This window comes from Bidens hawaiensis, unplaced genomic scaffold, assembly GCF_021521415.1.
Source record: "Bidens hawaiensis isolate Kalapana, Puna unplaced genomic scaffold, B.hawaiensis_p1.1 tig00016367_1, whole genome shotgun sequence".
In the NCBI taxonomy this organism is placed as follows: Eukaryota; Viridiplantae; Streptophyta; class Magnoliopsida; order Asterales; family Asteraceae; genus Bidens; species Bidens hawaiensis.
In genome coordinates this window covers 99,129-119,126 of record NW_027492501.1, presented here as the reverse complement: position 1 = coordinate 119,126, position 19,998 = coordinate 99,129, and the positions used below count along the sequence as shown (strand labels likewise).

Genomic DNA, 19,998 nt, shown 5'->3' with positions numbered 1-19,998 from the left:
TTTTAACCCTTATATATATATATATATATATATATATATAGGGTAAGGATCCTAAGAGAACCCTTTGCAAATTGAGAACTTTGAAAACCATTTTGGACCACTAAAAACACCTTGAAAAAAATATTTTAAAAATATCATAAAACAAAAAATAATAAAAATTTTAAAAAAGTAAAAAAACCAACATTCTTATATTTCATTCCGGTTTTATTAAAAAAATAAAAAATAAATACAAAAAAAAACCGTCCTGTTATACACATATGTATAATTTTATTTAATCTTTAGTTACGTAATATACACATATGTACAGTATCATTTATCTTAAACTATACACATGTGTATAAAAAAATCATGTAAATGTACATATATGGATGTATTATACATATGTGTATATAATTTGGCAAAACCGAGTTTTTTTTAATGAAACCGGGATGTTAAAATAAGAACTTTGGTTTTTTTACTTTTTTCATTTTTGTGTTTTTTTTTATTTTATGATGTTTTTTATTTTTGGGTTTTTTGTGGTCCAAAATGATTCTCATGGTTCGTAATTTCAAAGAACTTCTCTCATGATCCTGATCATATATATATATATATATATATATATATATATATATATATATATATATATATAAGGGTTCAAATAAGAATAAGGAGTTTCCTAGAAATGGTAAGAACCAACAAAATTTTGGCATTTGGCATCACAAATGATGATGAAAGAACAATTCTAGGAAACTATGTCGGTTATAAAGATGAAAGAGTAATTATAGGAAACTATGTCGGTTATTGGTAATTTTAAATCTCAACCATTGATTAACATGATCCAATGGCTATGATTTATTCCTAGGCTTCCTAGGAAACTATTTATTTTTAGGATAACTCTCCCCTATATATATATATATATATATATATATATATAAGAGGGTTATTGTTCAAAGAATAAATAAAATTATCAAATAAATCTGATTGGTTAAGAGAAGTTTTAGAATTCTTAACGAAATCATGAGTTCTTAATTGATTACCTGGGTAAGGTTAATGTAAAAAATAATAGTTTTGTGAAAAACATAATACAGTAATAGAATTAGGTACTTGAATTTAGAATCTAGTTGTTGAAATTAATAGTTTATAAAAATTGTATAGTTTTCTATTTATATAGTGTGGTGTCCTAGTTAGATGGTGTGTTTTACTTTAAAGTATTTTTACCATCTAAAATGAAGCGCACCATCTTTGGTCAAACAAAGCACATCTAAATATAATTATTATTATTACTACTATTATAATTATTATTTAATTATGCATGATTTATTTATTTTCCCCTTTTTTTTGTTTGGTTATAGATTACAAGGAAAATCCCGTAACTTGTTAGTTACCTTCACTCAATTATATATATATGGACAAAATAAGGATAACTACAAAAACCGTCGGTATTGAGGTTTGAAACTTTTTTTATAAGATTACAAGGTTTTCCAAGCAATTATCGGGATGGGGCCATTCCTGACAGATATTTCGTCGTTATAATCATCTAGAACTATAGAACTGTGATCATATTTCCCCTCAAGCGCAACACAAAATCAATCAAACTCAACTGTTTGTTTGTTTGATGGTTGTTAAAATGTTGGCATCGATGGGTATCGGTACAATTATATTGCCTCGTTGTTTGTGGTATCGTCATTTATACAGGATAGTTCATCTTGGAAATCGAAGATAAATTGTTGATGTGGTCTTGAAATCCGAGTCTTATATGCGGTTTCACTATTGTTAATTGTTAATTAATAAAGTATAGTGTTATACCGTTATTTACCTCACACTAATTAAGCAATGGTGGTCTACATTAATCCATAGAAGATCGCTACTAGCATGCGGTTATAATTTGTAATGTCTGAAATGTAATAAAAAAATGTTGTATGTTTGAGAAATTTAATGTAATTTATTTACATGAAGTTTGTTTAACAAAACGACTTGTTATAATTACTTCATATGATCAAAACAGGCCTAACTAACACGTGTCAAGGGTCATAATGGCCCAATAGCGAACCAGAAACTATATACGTGTTTTGAACACCAAAATGACTTATTATAATTTACTGTTGATTTGTATTACGCTACAGAACTTAACTGACACATGTCAAGGCATATCATGGCCAGTTCGAACCAGTCACAGTATATGTGCTTGTGACGTCAAAATGACTTCTTATAACTTATCGTTTCTGTACCAAAACAAACCTAACTAAGACAACACCAAAGCCAATCAATTCCAATAGAGAACCTTTGATTATATATGTGCATATAACACCATTGCACGATACCCTTCAAATTTGGGAGTTAGGAAACAGGTGATTTGAGGTATATATGAAATTTTAAAAGTTTAGTAAGATTTTTTTAATTACTCGTCATCTAAACTGGTTGGAAAATCAAATACTCATGCTAACCCATACATTACAATCTTTTGAACTATTCACGCACCAAGCAAAATATCGGATTTAAGTTTATTCTATTCTTTTTTCAGTTAACTTAATGTGTTATATGATTTAAAATCATAGGGAACTTCAAATCTTCTAGAATTTTAAATTCACAAATCAAACTTCCAACTAAACACGACCATTCGTTTATAAGATGAAGGACAAAATCAAAAATAATCATGAACATTCATCTAGTTAAATTCTGCTAACAAATATAACTAAAAAGTATGTTTCAGTAAAGATATAAATCAGCACCAATATAAGTTAATATGTTAGTATCGAATATGTATTTGACCCTTCGTTATGGATTGAACTTTTGACCTCCTGATTTACACTTAAACCATCTTATCTTCTCGTCAAAGTTGGATAGCTGCAAATTATAACAAATTCTTCCATACAATTATTAATAACTTACAAAAAACATATGAAAATTGGATTTAAATAATCTCACCTTTAATGTATTGGCCAATAATAATCCCACCTCCGGTATTTCCCGCTGGTAGTCCCACTTTTTCAAGGTTTTTTGTTTTATGATACCCCGTTAAAAATAATTAACGGGGTTAAGTTTTTGCTGATGTGGCTGGTGACTTGGCAGTGTCATAATCCTACATGGCGAGTGACTTGGCATTAAAACCATTTCTCTTATTTTTAAAAACTGTAAATACTTAATCAATACTATCCACTCGCCTAACATCATCCGATCCACTCGCCTCACCACCGATCTCTGGGAAACCGTCTGCACCGGCATCCACAACGACCTCGAGTTTCCAGATCCTGACGTCACTGTCGCTGTTGTTTCCATTCTCGCTGCCATTCCGTCTTTTCGCCTCGGTAAAATCATTACTGATAGTAATAAGGAGATCTCTAGGTGCTTTGATTCACCGGAACCCTAATTTCATCCTCCAGCGATGTGTGAGAATAATATTAATTTGTTGGCCTTCACCGGAACCCTAATTTCATCCTCCGGCGATGGTGGTTGTGGTGGTGATGAGACGATGCTTTCGTCACAGTCTGAGGATGAGAATCCGGCGGTGGTGACGTGGTCGTCTACGACGCTTGATGCGGCGGTTTGACGGTGGAACTAGATTAATAGTAATCGAGGAGGAACTTGGAATGATCGTGTTCCATTGATGGAGTGAAGAAGAAGTTAATGGGAAACTGAAAGCCATGTAATTAATCAGATAGAGGGGGAAAAAACTAAATAAATGCCATGTAGGATATTTAAAATGCCAAGTCACCAGCCACATCAGCAAAAACTTAACTCCGTTAATTATTTTTAACGGGGGATCATAAAACAAAAAACCTTGATAAGGTGGGACTGCCAGCGGGAAATACCGAATGTGAGATTATTATTGGTCAATACATTAAAGGTGAGATTATTTAAATCCAATTTTCCAAAAACTTATAATATATAACGTACATGAAAACAAACTACATAATATAATAATAATAATAATAATAATAATAATAATGGAAAATTCCCTAAATAACCATTGTTGACGAAACTTTTCTAGAAAATAACTATGGTGTTCAAAAAATTTTCAAATGACCACGCAAACCGTCGGATCTGACGTAAACCATTTCTGATTCGACAGATTAATGTGTCCTATCAGAAGTCACCACGTGTTCCATTTTCTGGTGGACCCGACCGATTTAAAGTTTTTTTGATGCATTCGTGAAGGAGCAGATGTAAAAGAAAAAACAGTCGGGTCCGACAGTTTAATTCTTTTTACCGTCGGATCCGATGGATTAATCTTCCATCGAATTTCTCTAAATTGAAATCATGGGTTCATCGCTTTCTTGCGCTGATTTCTCATAAACAAATGTAATTCGTATAAAATAAACACTATGATTGTGTTCTTCTTGAAAAACTAAGCGATTTACGTTATAGATTTGCTTGATTACATAGAAAAATAAAAAACACGGAGATGGGGGTTGGTTATGGAGGTTTTACGCCCTGTTCTTGAGTTTTTTTAAAAGAGAGAAAGGAAAACAAAGCAAAGTTAAAAAAATGGGTGTTCTTGAGATTTTTTTTACAATGGAAAGGAAAGAAGTAGGAGGAGTTAGGAGGGATCAAATTAATGTATTTTCCCAATAAGTTATACTCCCAAAAATGGGATGATTACTAAGGTAACTATTTTTTAACATAGGTATCCTTTCATTTTCTTTAATTTCCTTCCAATTCAAGAACACACCTAATTAAAAAAAAATCATTCACTTCCCTTCCCTTCCCCTTTTTATCCTTCCCTCTCCTTTCTTTTTCTTCCTTTGGTTAAAAAACTCAAGAACAAGGCATAGGGTTTGAGATGTAGAAGATGAATGTGAAAAAAAATTACGTCGGGCGACAGAAGTCGGGAAACCATACATCATGGCACGTGATGAGATTTTACTATTTTAGTGGCCAATCTAATCTGTCGAATTAGAAATGGTTTACGTCGGATCCGACAGCTATCGTTAATCATTTTAGAAATTTCTTAAAAGGTCATGATTATTTTTAGAAAAGTTTGGTCAACATATTTAGAGAATTTTCCCTTATTAATAATATGCTAAAGCCGGTCATGTTCCCTTTCTGTTGAATTCTTTTCCAATTAAATAATTTAATACTGTAGTTGACTTTTAAATCCAAAGTATATTTTAATATTCATTATTATTAAACATTGAAATTCATCAATCATGTTTGTTTTTCTTTGTGTTGAATTCAAAGAATGGATCAAGTTGGTCTTAGGGATGAATATTAATAATAAGCAGATGGTAAGAACTAAGAACATCTTCGCTTCAACTACCTTCAACTATTATAACGATAATTTATTTTATAACTATTATAGACTATTATTAATTCGGTGCATGAGTCATGACCTCCAAACCGTTTTTCCCTCTCTTAGAATCTGAATATCTTCAATCACCGAAATAAAATGGTATGCAAATAATGCATTACATGGAAAAGCCGCCCAAAAAATGGTGGAACCTCATACGGTTAGCGATCTGTTGATACCATGTAAGTAGTCTTAACTGAGCCTTGAGTCTTCAGGTTTCTAACGATTACGTTAGAGACATGCTTAAAAGAATACGTCAGCATTTTATGGTGACTACATCAAAACATATTTTAAATAAATTAATAGAATAAACAATCAACTTGATCGTATACTTTTAACCACCTTATCAGTTAGCCAGTTTATAATTGTGTTTTCACTAGATGCACCAACTAGTTGTCAAGATATTATCGCCTATGCCTACTATTAGTGTGTGTTTGGGGGTTGCAACTGAATTGGGATGAATGTAGTACATACACAATTGGAGGCGAGAAAAGAGGGTTAGATCTATCAAGCTCGGTGTCAAAAATGACATACTTACGTTTGCAATACAAACCATATGAGATACTCATACTATTCGCATCCGATAAGCCATGGTCGTCCGTATCCGGATTCGATTAATAGTGCCATCTTTTCATAAATGACAAATTAGTACTTTGACTTGAACTTTATAGGCTTGACACATCAGTACCTCAACTTCTCAAATGTCAAAAATGTCAACCCAACACTTGTAAAACTTCTGAAGACTCGTATACTCGTATATATACATGTATATAAATATGTATTTTATATGGAGTGTTAAAGCGTGAACATAAATATGAAATATGAAGTTTATTTTTAAATAACAGACTAACGTACTCCTATATACTCTATAAACCACATACATGATAGAGGAGAGACACCTTACCAGCACACCATATATCATTAAAACATATGTAAAAGTCAACCTCTTTATTTCACATGCAAATCATCATCACATGCTCCAAGCAGGTTTAGGTTAAAAGGCAGCCAATAAATAAACTAACTTCAACTTGTGTGTTCTCATAAATAATAATAATAATAATAATAATAATAATAATAATAATAATAATAATAATAATAATAATCTATGATATTTTAATGCAACGAAAATGTCCAAAACAGTATTCGCATGTTAAAACCTTCATTTTCCCAACCTCACGGATTCCCACCTTGGTCGATAAGTACAAATCAAGGTTTCGTTTTCGACCAGATTTGAATTCCTTGCACAACTGTTTTTTTAATATTCGGCCGGCATTTGGTTTAATTATCTGTCATGTGTTTTGGTTTTTGGACGGCTAATATTCATTTTTTTGGTTTTTGTTTTTCAAAGTGTGAAATGAATATTTATTTATTTCACCACTAGGTTAGTTACCCGTGTAGCACACGGGTTAGAATAATTAGTTTTTTTAAATAATAATATAATGTGAAATATAAAAAAATGCATCACATATATAAAGATATATTATACAGTAATTACACAATTTAGAAATAAAAAGTTAGAAAAATCATAAATCATAAATTATTTCTTTGTTATTTTCTATATCAAAACTTAGTTGTAAATGACAACTTTTTTAAGCCAACTCGTGAATCAAAACTCATTCTAATCTTAAACTGTTTTGACATGAACAATGCTTGATACTTTAATCGGTTAAAGAAACCCACCCGTTTCATATTGGTTACTTATAAAAATATAATATTAATAACTAATGCAATACATTTTTTATTAAACAAATTAACATATTTATGATGATATTAATTCTTTTAAATATGATGGAATTATTAAAAATTGAAAATGAAATATTAAAAAGAGAAATGTAGTTAATATGAGATAGATGAGGGGAACTTTTGTAATGATCAACATAGTTAATATGAGAGAGATGAGGGAAAACTATTAGACTAAAACCGCAGATTTCGACAAACCATGGGGACAAAAATCGCAGTTCAGTCAATAATAATATATTGAAAAGAAAAAAAAGAATAAAATATAAAACTATTAATAAGAAAAAGAAATATATTTTTAACATGAGTGAAATGGAAAAATTTTGTAAAGATCACTCATGTGTAATGGCATATGGCATTAAGATCCGTGTAGAACATGAGTTAGATTAAATAAATTTGTTTAGATAATAACACAATGTAAATATGTTCAAATAATATAAAGATATAATATATGGTAGAATAAATTACATATTACACAATACGGAAATAAAAAGTTGTTGAACATTCATAAATCTCTAAATATTGTTTTTGTATACAATATTTGTAATTTTAACCTAAATATCAAAATTAGTAGTTTCGTTTTGTTTTTTATTTCAACTTTAGATAATGAAACACATCACTTACCATGCGTTAAAACAGATTGTCTCAAAAACAAATCAAACCATCTATCTTGATTGACTTTAGCTTTTATTAATTTTCATTGCAAAACAAACAAAAAGTTAAAAAAATTATTTGAAATTAATTATTTTATCTAAATCAACGTGAAAATTTGTTACTTATAAACGCTTAATATTAATAACTAATACAACATATTTATATAAAATTAAATAATATATCTATGTTTGTATTAAATTTTAAATTAAAAAATAAGTATTAAAAAGAGAAAATAATTGATTAAGAAGGAAAAAAAGTTAAATATAAAACTATTAACAAAAAGGGACATGTATTTAATAAGAGAGAGAGGTGGGAAAATTTTGTAAGAAACTATCTTATGTGATGTCATGTGTCATTAAGAACCTTTATTTATTATATAGTATAGATTTATATACGGAGAATATCCCAAAAAACCATATTTAACTATAGGGTGCAGATATTGTACGCTAATGCCTTAACGTACGGTAGGTACACGACACGCTCAAAGGCTTAAAACGCTCACAAAAACTTAAACGCTCAGTCAAAAACCTAAAACGCTCAAAAACGTCTTCGTGAAAAAAGTGAAAAATTGATCGATTAACCATCCAAAACTGTTTTTTTTTTCGGTAAACCAATGATTGATTGGATATGTATTGACGATTTCGGGATGTTTGGATGTGATTTCATGGATCGATTAGTGAAAAAATGGATTCACGTACGTATTATATGTTAATGCATTATTGTATTGGATCTTTTCACTTTAACTATAAAACATGTTTCCCTTTCTTTTGCCTTCATTTTATTGATTTGTTAAAGCCGACAACTCGTCAAGTGTATTTATCGGGTTAGTTTTTGGGTTATGACAATCAGATTATCTAGATTTAAAAGTTTTAAATTCAAATTTGAATTCAAGCCGTATTTGAATTGAATTCCAAAAACCAACTTGAATTCGGTGGGAGTTCGGGTTATTCGAATAAATTAACTGAACTATGAGGTAAATAAATAAAAAAAATCTATGTATAATAAAAAATGTATGTATTTTTTACATAGTAAAAATTATATATGTGATGCAAATTCAAATATACGAGCCAAATTGATTCGAAAATCACATAGAATTTAATCTAGAAACGGAATTCAAAATCGTTTCTTATGTTAACCCGATTTAATAAATCGAATGCATATTCGTAAGTCGAACTTAGTTCCGTTCAAATTTTGATTTGTCTAAAGAGTTGTTTGGTAGCCCTTATTAGTCATCAAAAGACTACATCTTAATGACCATCTAGAAGCAAAACATTGATCACCCCTATTGTCGACTCAAATATTGAACACCCTTACAGACAATTCAAATAAGAAATATTGAACACCCCTATTGTCGATGCACATAAGAAACATGGTATATCCCAACCCTATGGGTCTTCCTCATACTAGATCGTTGGAAATCTTCTAAAAAGATGTTCGTATTCAATCTTCTCATGGTTATAAGCCGGCAAATCAACACTTGTTAAAACATACCACAGAAAGAGAGTTATATCGTCGACCAAGCTCGTACTTGACAGTAAATACTAGTTTATATTGACATGATGCTCTAACAACGTGAGATTTGTGTGATTGCGTGTAGACATGAACAAACCGGTTAATCGATTATTAAAAAACGGTTAATTTAATAACTTTTTATTGGTCAACAGTCAATTAACCGATTAGACCAGTTAATCGGGTCGGTTAGTAACCGATTTTTAAGCACAAAAACCTAAATCGGTTAACCGGTAATTAATCCAGGAAAAAACTAGTTTTAAAAAAAATCTAAAAAACTTTTAAAAAAAATAATTTAAAAACCTTAAAACCAGTTTCGGTTAGTCGGCTTTGTAACAGGTTATTAACCGATTCTGAGGCCAAAATGAGAAACTTGTTACTGACCGTCGATTTTCTCCGAGTAGAAACCGGTTAGAGAGGGGCTGGTTACTAACCTAGTAAAGAGTCGGTTAGAAACCGGTTAGCTGGTTTGGATGTGCACTGCTAATTGTGTGTTGAATATAATATGATATTTCTATTGTTTGTAAGAGTATATATGAAATTAATCCTTGTATTTGTATTAATGTGCATTTCTTTTTTTTTTCTTTTTCTTTTTTTTTTGAATGCCAGCATATTACAAACATAACCAAAACAACAATATTCACCCCATACCAAAAAATCTATTTCATTTTCTTCTATAACAGGACTATTACAAAACCTCTATAAAGAGCCACATTTGTAACTCTATTTTATCAAAAATATTAACATTTCAACACGAAAATAAAGCGAAAAATTAAGGATTAAAGATATTCGAGCCGCCCATGTTAATGGCAGTTAGAATTGAGATACTTGTAATCACACCAAGCCAAAATAAAGCTGATCCTGCAAATAAATTTAAACATTGATCAATACAACACATGAATGAACATTATGAAACAAAACATGTCAACTTTGGTCAACAGTCAAAGTCAATAGTCAATACCTCCTGAATCAGAACCATTGTTGGTAGTCACGACATCGGGCGTTTGACCAGAGGACGTTGAAGTCGACTTTATATTATTCACATTTAATGTTTCAGAAGCCACTATTCCTTGAAACTCTTCACTAACAATAAACGCTGCCAAAACATCCATGAACGATTCTTTATCGGATGACGGCTCGTATGTAGTGCCAGCTGGAGCTAGTTCTGAAAACTCGTCATCTGATGCATCAATGTCGGCTTTGATTCTTTCATCTTCTTCATCTTCAACATAAGCTTTGTACGTGAGTCTAAGTAAGATCTCTCCGGTGGGTCCCTTGTTAAACGGTCCCAACCCACCTTGGAGAGTCACAACCCTGTCCGTTGGCACCGTGTCTTTCAACGATCTTAGGTCAACCTAAAAGATTATAGATTTTATTTATTAGTGTGTTGAATAACGAGATAATAAGATATTTGTATGTTTGACCGAAAAGGAGAACATATGTAATCACAGAATCGGTTTCAAAACTAAAATCCAAAGATCCAAACGAGAGGTTACCTCTCCTGCGCCAACAGTCAAGTGTATAAATCCAAGAGAATCCTTTACTTGTACCGACAACTTCTGGTTTCTAGGGTTTGTAACTAGCATGCTAAAATCCTGCCATAAAGCGAAGATGATCAAATATTAGTAACGAACTTCATATAGATATAAAAGACGTAAATAAATAATAATTTTCATGGTGATGAATATCTCACTTGATTCCATATTGGCTTGCCGGGAGGCCCAGTCACGGTTGTTTGACTATTCTTTTTACTATGCATCACTTGATCTTCCAGCCTTAGTTCAACATATGGATCGGTTTTTCCTGTAAAAATAAAAAATTAAATTCATGATAAGACTTGTATTTCAGTGTGTATTAATCTTGTACAAAAATAAAAAATCTAATGGTGCCCACCATAGAAGAAGTAAGACAATTTTCGAGCATCGACAAGTGTAACCGAGAGTTCGCCTGCAAAATCTTTATTTCCTTCTTGCATTTCACTCGATTTGAAATCATTTTGAATTGGACCGACTGTTTTCCCCTTTTGAAAGTCCAACACAATTTTCTTGGGACGAACAAACAATCGAGGCAAATCCTCGGTCAAAAGCTTCTTCAGAAACCTAAAATTCCAAGAAATATTATATAAGTAGTTGATATACATCCCACAATGTCTAAATCATGATAATATGAAAAAAGCCACTTACATCGACAATACAGGGATAGCTGTTATCACATAAATACATGCAACAAAGAGAAAAATCAAGAATATGTATTAGAATTTAGTTAAAGTCAACAATATAATAATAATTATTATTAAGAATGTAACAAAATTGCATACCCATTAAATTAAAGAGCCGAAACGGTAACAACTCAAACTTAATTTTTGGAAGTGAGACAAAAGCCCATGAAACACCTCCCACCCAAGGCTCGGTTTGAATCAATCTAAGCTTAACCCAAAGTTCTCCATCAATATCAAAATCCCGAATGCCAACCGGCACCTTAATTGGAATAATCCCAAACTTCAGTGTCAACATTAGAAGCATTTGAGCACCACCCGTGTAACGAAGACCAATTTGGTACCTTTAAAAAGTAATACAATAAACAATTTAACAAAAAAGTTAATCAGCAACTAGGCCTATAAACGAACCAAATGTTCAATGAAGCCTTCGTCAGGAAGTTCATTTGTTTAATAAACGAACGAACATGAGCAAGTTTTTTTTTTTTGTAGATTTAGTTAAACGAACATGAATGTGTGTCTCGTCCATTCATTTATATCATTTACGTTTGTTCATTTCATTCGTTATGTCACTTAATATTTTAGGCACATTGTAATCAAGTTTTATCAACGTTTTAGGCCCAATAAATTGATTTTCAGTTTACCTTTAATTGGTGTTCGCTTAGCTAGGTTCGTTTACATTCGATTTGTTATACTATTAACGAACACAAATATGTCCACTTACTTAAGGAGCGAAGGAACAAGAATACCTCGTTCGCTTAATTGTTCGTTTTTGGTTAAAGTGAAATAAACGAACACTAACAGGCTCTATTCGTGTGCATTCGTTTCATTTACAAGCCTACCAACAAGATAACAGCTAACAAATAACAACTCGCATATAAATTTTAAAACTTTAACATATAACTCACTGTAAATCATTGTTACTGCGTGACGTTCTCCGTTCCACATTCCTAACAACAAACGGCTCATCCCCAAGCGAAAACTGTTTAATCTCAACCCGTTCGACATAATCAGGCTTCTGCAAGTCATCGATAACAGGTTGAAGCAACCCAATAACCCAATTCTCGAGCCCGTTTCTATAAACCTTCCACAACTTCCCCAACACCATATTCACCCACTCAACCGATTCTTTCCGCTGCAAATCCTTTTCAAGAAAAAGCGAAAAACTCGTCGGAACCTGCGGCCAAATTCCGAGCTTCCCATCATCTTTCTTCGGTTTTCTCGATGCCCAAATCTTATCAAACACAACCCCACTAATAAAAAACAAAATAAACATCCCACCAATGTTTTTATTAACCGGAGGCAACGGTACTGGATGTATAACCCCTAATTGAGTTGATAGTTTACCTATAACAGGGTCTTCTCTAAACCCACTAAACTCATCAAAAATTTGATCTTTTTGGTGAGTTTTTAAACCCCTTTTCATTAAAGTTGAAATCTTTAAGCTTAAAGATTGATTCTTGCCATCAATTGAACGCATTGAACCCACAACCAGACCTCCGTTTCTTCTAATTGAGGACTTAATAACAAAACTGGTTCCAATTGATTTCTGACATGGGCAATTGAATGGTTGTACTGATGACATCCACAGAATCTTGGACCAATCGGAGGTTGCAGACATGGAATTAGTCAATTAGAGGTTTAACACATGAAATTGAATTGGGGAAAACGGGTTTTGAAACCCTAGAAATGAATTGAAGCTAAATTGGTGTGTTAAATTTCAAGATTTTGATATGGGTATGGCTAAAAGTTGATGAATAACGTAACCCAGATTGGAATTGGAGTGAATGAATTGGATTGGAATGGTCGGCAGGAGTTATTTGACTTGAAATTTAAATGGGTTTAATGGCCGAGAAAGTGGGAAGAATGTGACGTTACGGAAGATGAAAATTGAAGAGCTGAAATGATGGTGGGAATAAAGGTGGCTGCACGATGTACACGTGGGCCGGAATAAACGCGGGGTTAATTAATACGGAAGGTTGACTGTTGATGGTGAAAGTGAAAACAGGGATGTTGGACGGCTGTAGACGACATGTCATGAGATGTGTTTGGAGTTTGGACTCGATTTAAATGGGCGAATGTAAATCGGGTAAGATTTGCGAGACTGATAAGAATTAGACACGATTATTTGAAATAGGGTTAGTTCTTAGGTTTTAAGAATAATATTAAACGGTATGGGTTGGGTATCGGGGGTCTGAACATTTTCTCTTTATATAAACGGGATAAGACCCATGAGATACGAACCGATCAGACCTAGTTATTTATAATAAGGTCGGGTCACGGGTGTGAGAATACTAGGTTCGGGTCGAGTCTTGCAGGTTTGACTTGTTTGCGCATTGTTATGGGTTTATATCTAGGCCTTGTGAACGGGTCAGGTCTAGGTTCATATTAAGATGGGTTTAGATTGAAATGGGTTTGTGTGGAATGGATTTTAGGTCGAAACGAATATTACTAAAGTTTTCTTGAAAATATTGTGTATTTTAGCTTCGCTTATGAGTTCTAATTTTAAACAATAACTCGGTCATTGGAATAAAAAATTTAACGAATCAAATGGTTCAAGAAAAAGGCTCAAAGTGCCCTTTAAAATGATCAGTTAAGAATAAAGCGGCATGCAGGAGCAAAAAACATGAACACAAACGAGCACACATGACTATCATGAAATAATTTTTTTTACAATAAATGACACAAGAATTTTACATGGTTTGGTTGTAGTGCGAGACCTATATTATTTTATTAATAATGTGCAAAGGTTACACTTACATTGCAAGGCTATATATAGATATAAATATAGGGTTAACAACTTAATTAATAAAAAAACAATTATAGGCATGAGCCCTTGTTCTCCTTGTTACCAATTTGAGCCCAAACCCAAAATCGGCCCAAAGCCCTTACAAGCCCAACAATCTCCTACTTGAAAGCTTTGCACAATACATCAACACTCATCCAAGCTAACCCTACATTAGTAACTCCAATCATCTTTAAAACAAGTCTTCCAAACCTCAGTTTCCATAAACAAACTAAGACGTCAATCAATTTAATCCGCCTAGTTGTAGTAGTCTATGCATCAGTTTCCCGAAAGGCCCATTGAAGCTTCCAAGAGCTCCAATTCGATCATCACAGTCCCATACATGGAAAAAGCGCTCCAAATACTTCAGAAGAAAAAACACTTTCCTAATATTAAGACATAACCCGGTTAACATCATACCCGACCCGCAGTTCACTCGGTTCCCCCCAAATTCAAGTTTTGAATTTTGTAACATGTATTACTATGTAACCTCCTTGTAATGAGTATATTTACTTTCCTTTATCTTGGCCATAAATTATGCCTTGATCTTAACTCTCCACTTGTATATGTAACCTGTCATTGAAATTGAAAGAGATCAAGTTGATTGACCATTATTCATATGGTATCAACTAGGTAAAACACCAAAATATTCTGACCAGAATTCATCCTGTTCCGGCAAACTACAACCTCCAGCCACCGGTTTTACGCGCCCACATATTTTCAGCGTGCAACCATGTCGTCTACAAACACCGATTCCGGCCCTGTTGCCACCACTCTAACACCCTCAAACTCCACCCTAACCATTGTCCAATTTCCTCAGTCCTTGAAACTGCTTTCCAACAATTTCTTAAGTTGGAAAACCCAAGTTGAAGCCCTTCTTCATGGCCTGGACTTATACAAGTTCAACGATGGCTCACACCCATCTCCCGAACCTGCCACTGATGAGGCCGGAAAACATACTACTGCCTACTCTAATTGGTTCCGACAAGATCGTTTATTGTATGGTGCACTTGTCGGAAGCTTATCACCCACTATTGTACCCCTCATCACTAATGCCGCCTCTTCTCTCGAGGCGTGGAAGATATTATCCAACACATATGCTTCCGCTTCACGCGGACACATTAAGCAATTGCAATACCGCATCAAACAATCTGTCAAAACCCATGAACAGCCAATAACCGACTACATGCAAGCCATTAAAACCATAGCCGATGAGCTCGCTATTTTTCGGGGAACCTATGGATCCCGAAGACATAACCAATATAGTTCTTAAAGGACTTGACCAAACCGCATACAAATCCATCATTGAATCCACCCATGCTAGAGACAATCCCATATCATTCCATGAGTTACATGAGAAACTCATTAATTGTAACACCCCGACCAAAGGCGGATTATACATCGGGGCGCCACATATTGTTTCATTACTCGTGACACTATTGGGTGTCAATATTTAATAAATATATTCATTCACGCATGCGCAACGTATACACAAGATATAAATAAACCAACATAAATCAATATATTATAAATCAAAATATTCGAACAGCAATAACTTGTCTTGATACATTTTAATCTAGGTCCAAAATAAAGAAAACTTCATACGTGTCCACAAGCTCCAAAACAGCTACTGCAAACCTGAACATGTGTTAAAATAAACGTCAAACACTTGCGTGTTGGTGAGAAATCAAGTTTAATACAATACATAGATAACAATAAAACTGCGCGCAACATGTGTATGTCTGGTTTTCAACAGGGGTGTAATCTGATCGGGACCAACTCTAAGATTCATAGACTGCCAGTGCTCACAATTGAGCTCACAAACAAGACAAACTGTGCATGTGTAAACAAAAGAGAAAATCATAAACGATAGTTCTCCCGTGTTCATCTAATGGTACCATGAGAACTGCGGAATAGACCGACAAGACGGTTAATGATCCACACATACAAATAAACAGCCAAGTCTACGTCCTCAACACATGGGATACTGCGCGACTAAAGTTCATAAACAGTTCGAGACTCTAAGTTTGTACGAACACATGAACATCCCAAAACTTTTAAAATAAAAAGGGATTAGGTACGAGATTACTCACTTGATAAACGATGCGGTGTAAGATAAAGCAAGAACCAACTTTAAACAAGCACAAGTTAACCTATAAATAAGATTATTGTTTTAATGATTTGTTTTAAGTCTTGATTATAAGTTAGCATAATTAGTACGTAAATTATTATATATACTATATATTACCGGAAAAGCAGGGCAGAACAGGGAGGAAGACGGAGGCAGAGAGGAAGACGGCAGAGGAAGAACAACGGCAAGGAGCAAGAGAGAACAGGAGAGTTTAAATTAAGTGTTGGTGTGTGATGTGTTAGGAAAAATAATATTATTATTTATAGAGAAACCCTAGGGAACACAATCCCTAGAAAAGGGGAAAAGATCTCCAAAAAGTAAAAGATTCCAAAAGCAAAAGATTTCAAAAGATATGGCAGCTGCAGGGGGCAAAGGAAAAGCTGACAGGAACAGTAAAAAGCATGGGCGGTTCAGATAAAGGTACTGGTCAAGCATGGAAAAAGCAGATCTCAAAAGATAATGTCAGTCACTTTTTCTGCCAACCAATGGGGTTGGTGCGCATGCTGCGCCGAAAGTAACTTTTCAGACATAAGACAGGTTAGGTCAACAGCTCAGAAGATAAGACATCACAAAAGCAAACGGCTAGATTAAACAGGAGAAAAGACTCAAGGGTTAAGCGCGAGAAGGCATCGAGCGCGAAGGCAAAGGTGCGAGAGCGCGAAGGCAGACAGAACCAACCTTAACGCGTCGCGGGAAGAACTACACTTCTAAGCGCGCCGCGGGAAGAACTTCAATTCTAAGCGCGTCGCGAGAAGAACTTCAATTCTAAGCGCGTCGCGAGAAGAACTATATTCCTTAGCGCGTCGCGGGAGGAACGGTATCCATAGCGCGCCGCGGGAAGAACTAAAATCCTTAGCGTGCTGCGGGGACAGTTCGTCTCGCGTATCGCAGTAACAGGTGGTCTTCACGCAGGCTTCCTTGTAAGGAGTCTGGCGTGTGGAGCTGCGCAGACAACCTTAGGCGGGAAGGAACAAGGGACAAGGAGAGGGAAACAAGGCTTAAGGGCGGGACGGCGACAAGAGGGAAAAGAAGGCGGAAAGAGAGAAGAAGAGGGATGGGACGGCGGAAAGAAAGAGAGAGAAAGAGGCGGGAAGGAAAATATATTATTATTATTTAAAGTAAAATATAAGCATAAATAAATAAATATAAAATCACCACAGAAAGAGATCGGATCAGAGAAACGGGTACCTGGGTCGGGTCGGATCGGGTCAGACGTCACATTAATCATGAGTTATCTCTTGCTCAACAAAAGTCACCACGACCAACATACACCAACCAACAACTGCCTTTGTGGCCCATACCCGGCAATCCTCAAAACCATGGCATAACAGGAACCAATCCACCAACTATAACAAAACTGATGGCATACTTCCCACACCAACCCAATCATCCCTTCGTCCTTTTTTGGGAAAATGTCAATTTTGTTTCAAACAAGGGCATTCATTAACCTCTTGTTATGCATTCAAGAAACAATATCCCCAAGTGGATCTACCATCTCTCCCTAAATCAAACAAACCTCAAGCTAACATGATGGGAGTCTCAAATAAAGATGCCAACAGCACCCTTTGGCTCTTTGATAGTAGTGCTTCCCACCATATCACCAATGACATCAATGCTTTATCTCTACACACACCCTATGATGGAACTGATGAACTTATCATCGGTGATGGTTCGTCTTTAGCTATTACTCATGTTGGCTCATTAAAGATTAATTTCCCAAATACTTCCTTTACCCTTAACAATGTCCTTTGCGTCCCATCTATATCTAAAAATATTATTTCTATTTCAAGACTATGCATTGACAATCACATACTAATGCAATTTTTTTCTTTTCATTTTCTTATCAAGGATTGCAACTCCGGTCAAATTCATCTCCGGGGAACGGCTAGTCGTGGGATATATGAACTTCGTTCAACATCACCACCATCACTTTTTTATGTGCGTTCCAATAACTCAATCTCTTGGCACCATCATCTTGGACATCCACATCTCCAAGTTTTAAAAGTTTTATCATCTATTATTCCTAATATTAATGTTTCAAACACTAGCTGTAATTCTTGTTGCATCAATAAAAGTCACAAATTGTCGTTTCATAACTCTTCTCTCACATCCACATCACATCTACAATTGACATTTTCCGATGTATGGACATCCCCAATATTATCAATTGATGGCTATAAATATTATATCATATTTGTAGATCATTTTACCAAATACATTTAACATAAATCCGACTCTCTCACCACCTTCATTCGTTTTCAACATCTTGTTGAGAACTATTTCCAAACCAAAATAAAACAATTATTTACCGACAATGGCGGCGAATACATAAAACTTGCTTCTCACCTATCTTCTTGTGGTATCACTCATCTTACTTCTCCACCCCATACTCCCGAACATAACGGCTAGCTGAGCGAAGACATCGTCACATAGTCGAAACCGGTCTCACTCTCCTCTCACATGCACACATACCTTTAAAATTTTGGTCTTTTGCTTTTTCCACCGCAACCCACTTAATTAATCGTTTACCCACATATACACTCCAAAATGATTCACCTTATTATCGTCTTTTCAACAAAATTCCCAATTATAAAAAATTAAGGAATTTTGGTTGTTTGGCATACCCTTGGCTTCGTCCATATTCACATCATAAATTACAATCTCGATCCAAGCCTTGTATCTTCATATGCTACTCTTCCTCTCAAAGTGCATATCATCTTCTTGAGCCAATAACTAACAAAATCTATACCTCAAGACATGTTCATTTTGTAGAGACAACTTTCCCATACCCCACGTTAACTCATACAACACCCACACCTACAACAGGTCCAAACACATGGTTGAAAATCACCATCATTCCACAATCTCCAAACCCTCCCCCCTCCCCCACGTTTGACCCATCCAACACTCCATCCGATACCGCAAATGGCACTCAAAGCCAATCAACATCTCAAACTCCATCTGCCACTTCAAGCCCTACTACTACTACTACTACCACTTTCCCTATGGCCCAAACTGAAAGCCCACTCCCTTCACCAAATCTATCTACTACACCCTCATCTATTTCCAGCCCAGCACAAACTAATAACCCACAAACCACTACCCTTCATCTAATTAATGAACGACAAACCTGTAACACACGTAAACCAAACTCAAAATATCATAATAATGATTTCTTACTTTACCACTCTATTGTTCAACCATTTCCCGAACCCTCAAACATTACCCAAGCCCTCAAACAACCTCACTGGCGAAAGGCAATGCAAGATGAACACGAAGCCCTCCTTCGTAATCAAACATGGACCCTCGTTCCCCGCGAATCCATCCCAAACCTTGTTGGCTGTAAATGGGTTTTTCGCACAAAATTTAAACCCGACGGTTCCGTTGACCGTTTAAAAGCCCTATTGGTTGCAAAAGGTTTTAATCAACGACCGGGAATTGATTATATTGAAACTTTTAGTCATGTTGTTAAACTCGCTTCACTTCGACTTGTTCTTGCATTAGCCGCCTCTCGCAATTGGTCATTACGACAACTTGACATCAATAATGCTTTTCTTCAAGGCACACTCACCGAAATTGTTTACATGTCTCAACCACCCGGGTTCATTGACCCGTCTCTCCCATATCACGTCTGTAAATTAAACAAGGCTATCTATGGTCTTCGACAAGCGTCCCGCGCTTGGTATGACGAACTCAAATCG

The 19,998-nt window shown here is 34.7% G+C and overlaps 1 protein-coding gene across 1 annotated transcript; it reads right to left on the bottom strand.

The window, feature by feature from the left end:
- Window positions 1–9,802: 9,802 nt before the first annotated feature.
- Window positions 9,803–13,275, bottom strand: LOC143551366 (synaptotagmin-2-like). The gene is made up of 8 exons (XM_077041822.1): window positions 12,290–13,275; window positions 11,484–11,725; window positions 11,350–11,368; window positions 11,060–11,265; window positions 10,860–10,969; window positions 10,663–10,761; window positions 10,128–10,521; window positions 9,803–10,027 (listed from the first exon to the last, which is right to left on the bottom strand). Exons 1-8 carry the CDS (start codon window positions 13,000–13,002, stop codon window positions 9,939–9,941), a joined length of 1,872 nt encoding a protein of 623 aa, XP_076897937.1. The 5' UTR covers window positions 13,003–13,275; the 3' UTR covers window positions 9,803–9,938.
- Window positions 13,276–19,998: the final 6,723 nt, after the last annotated feature.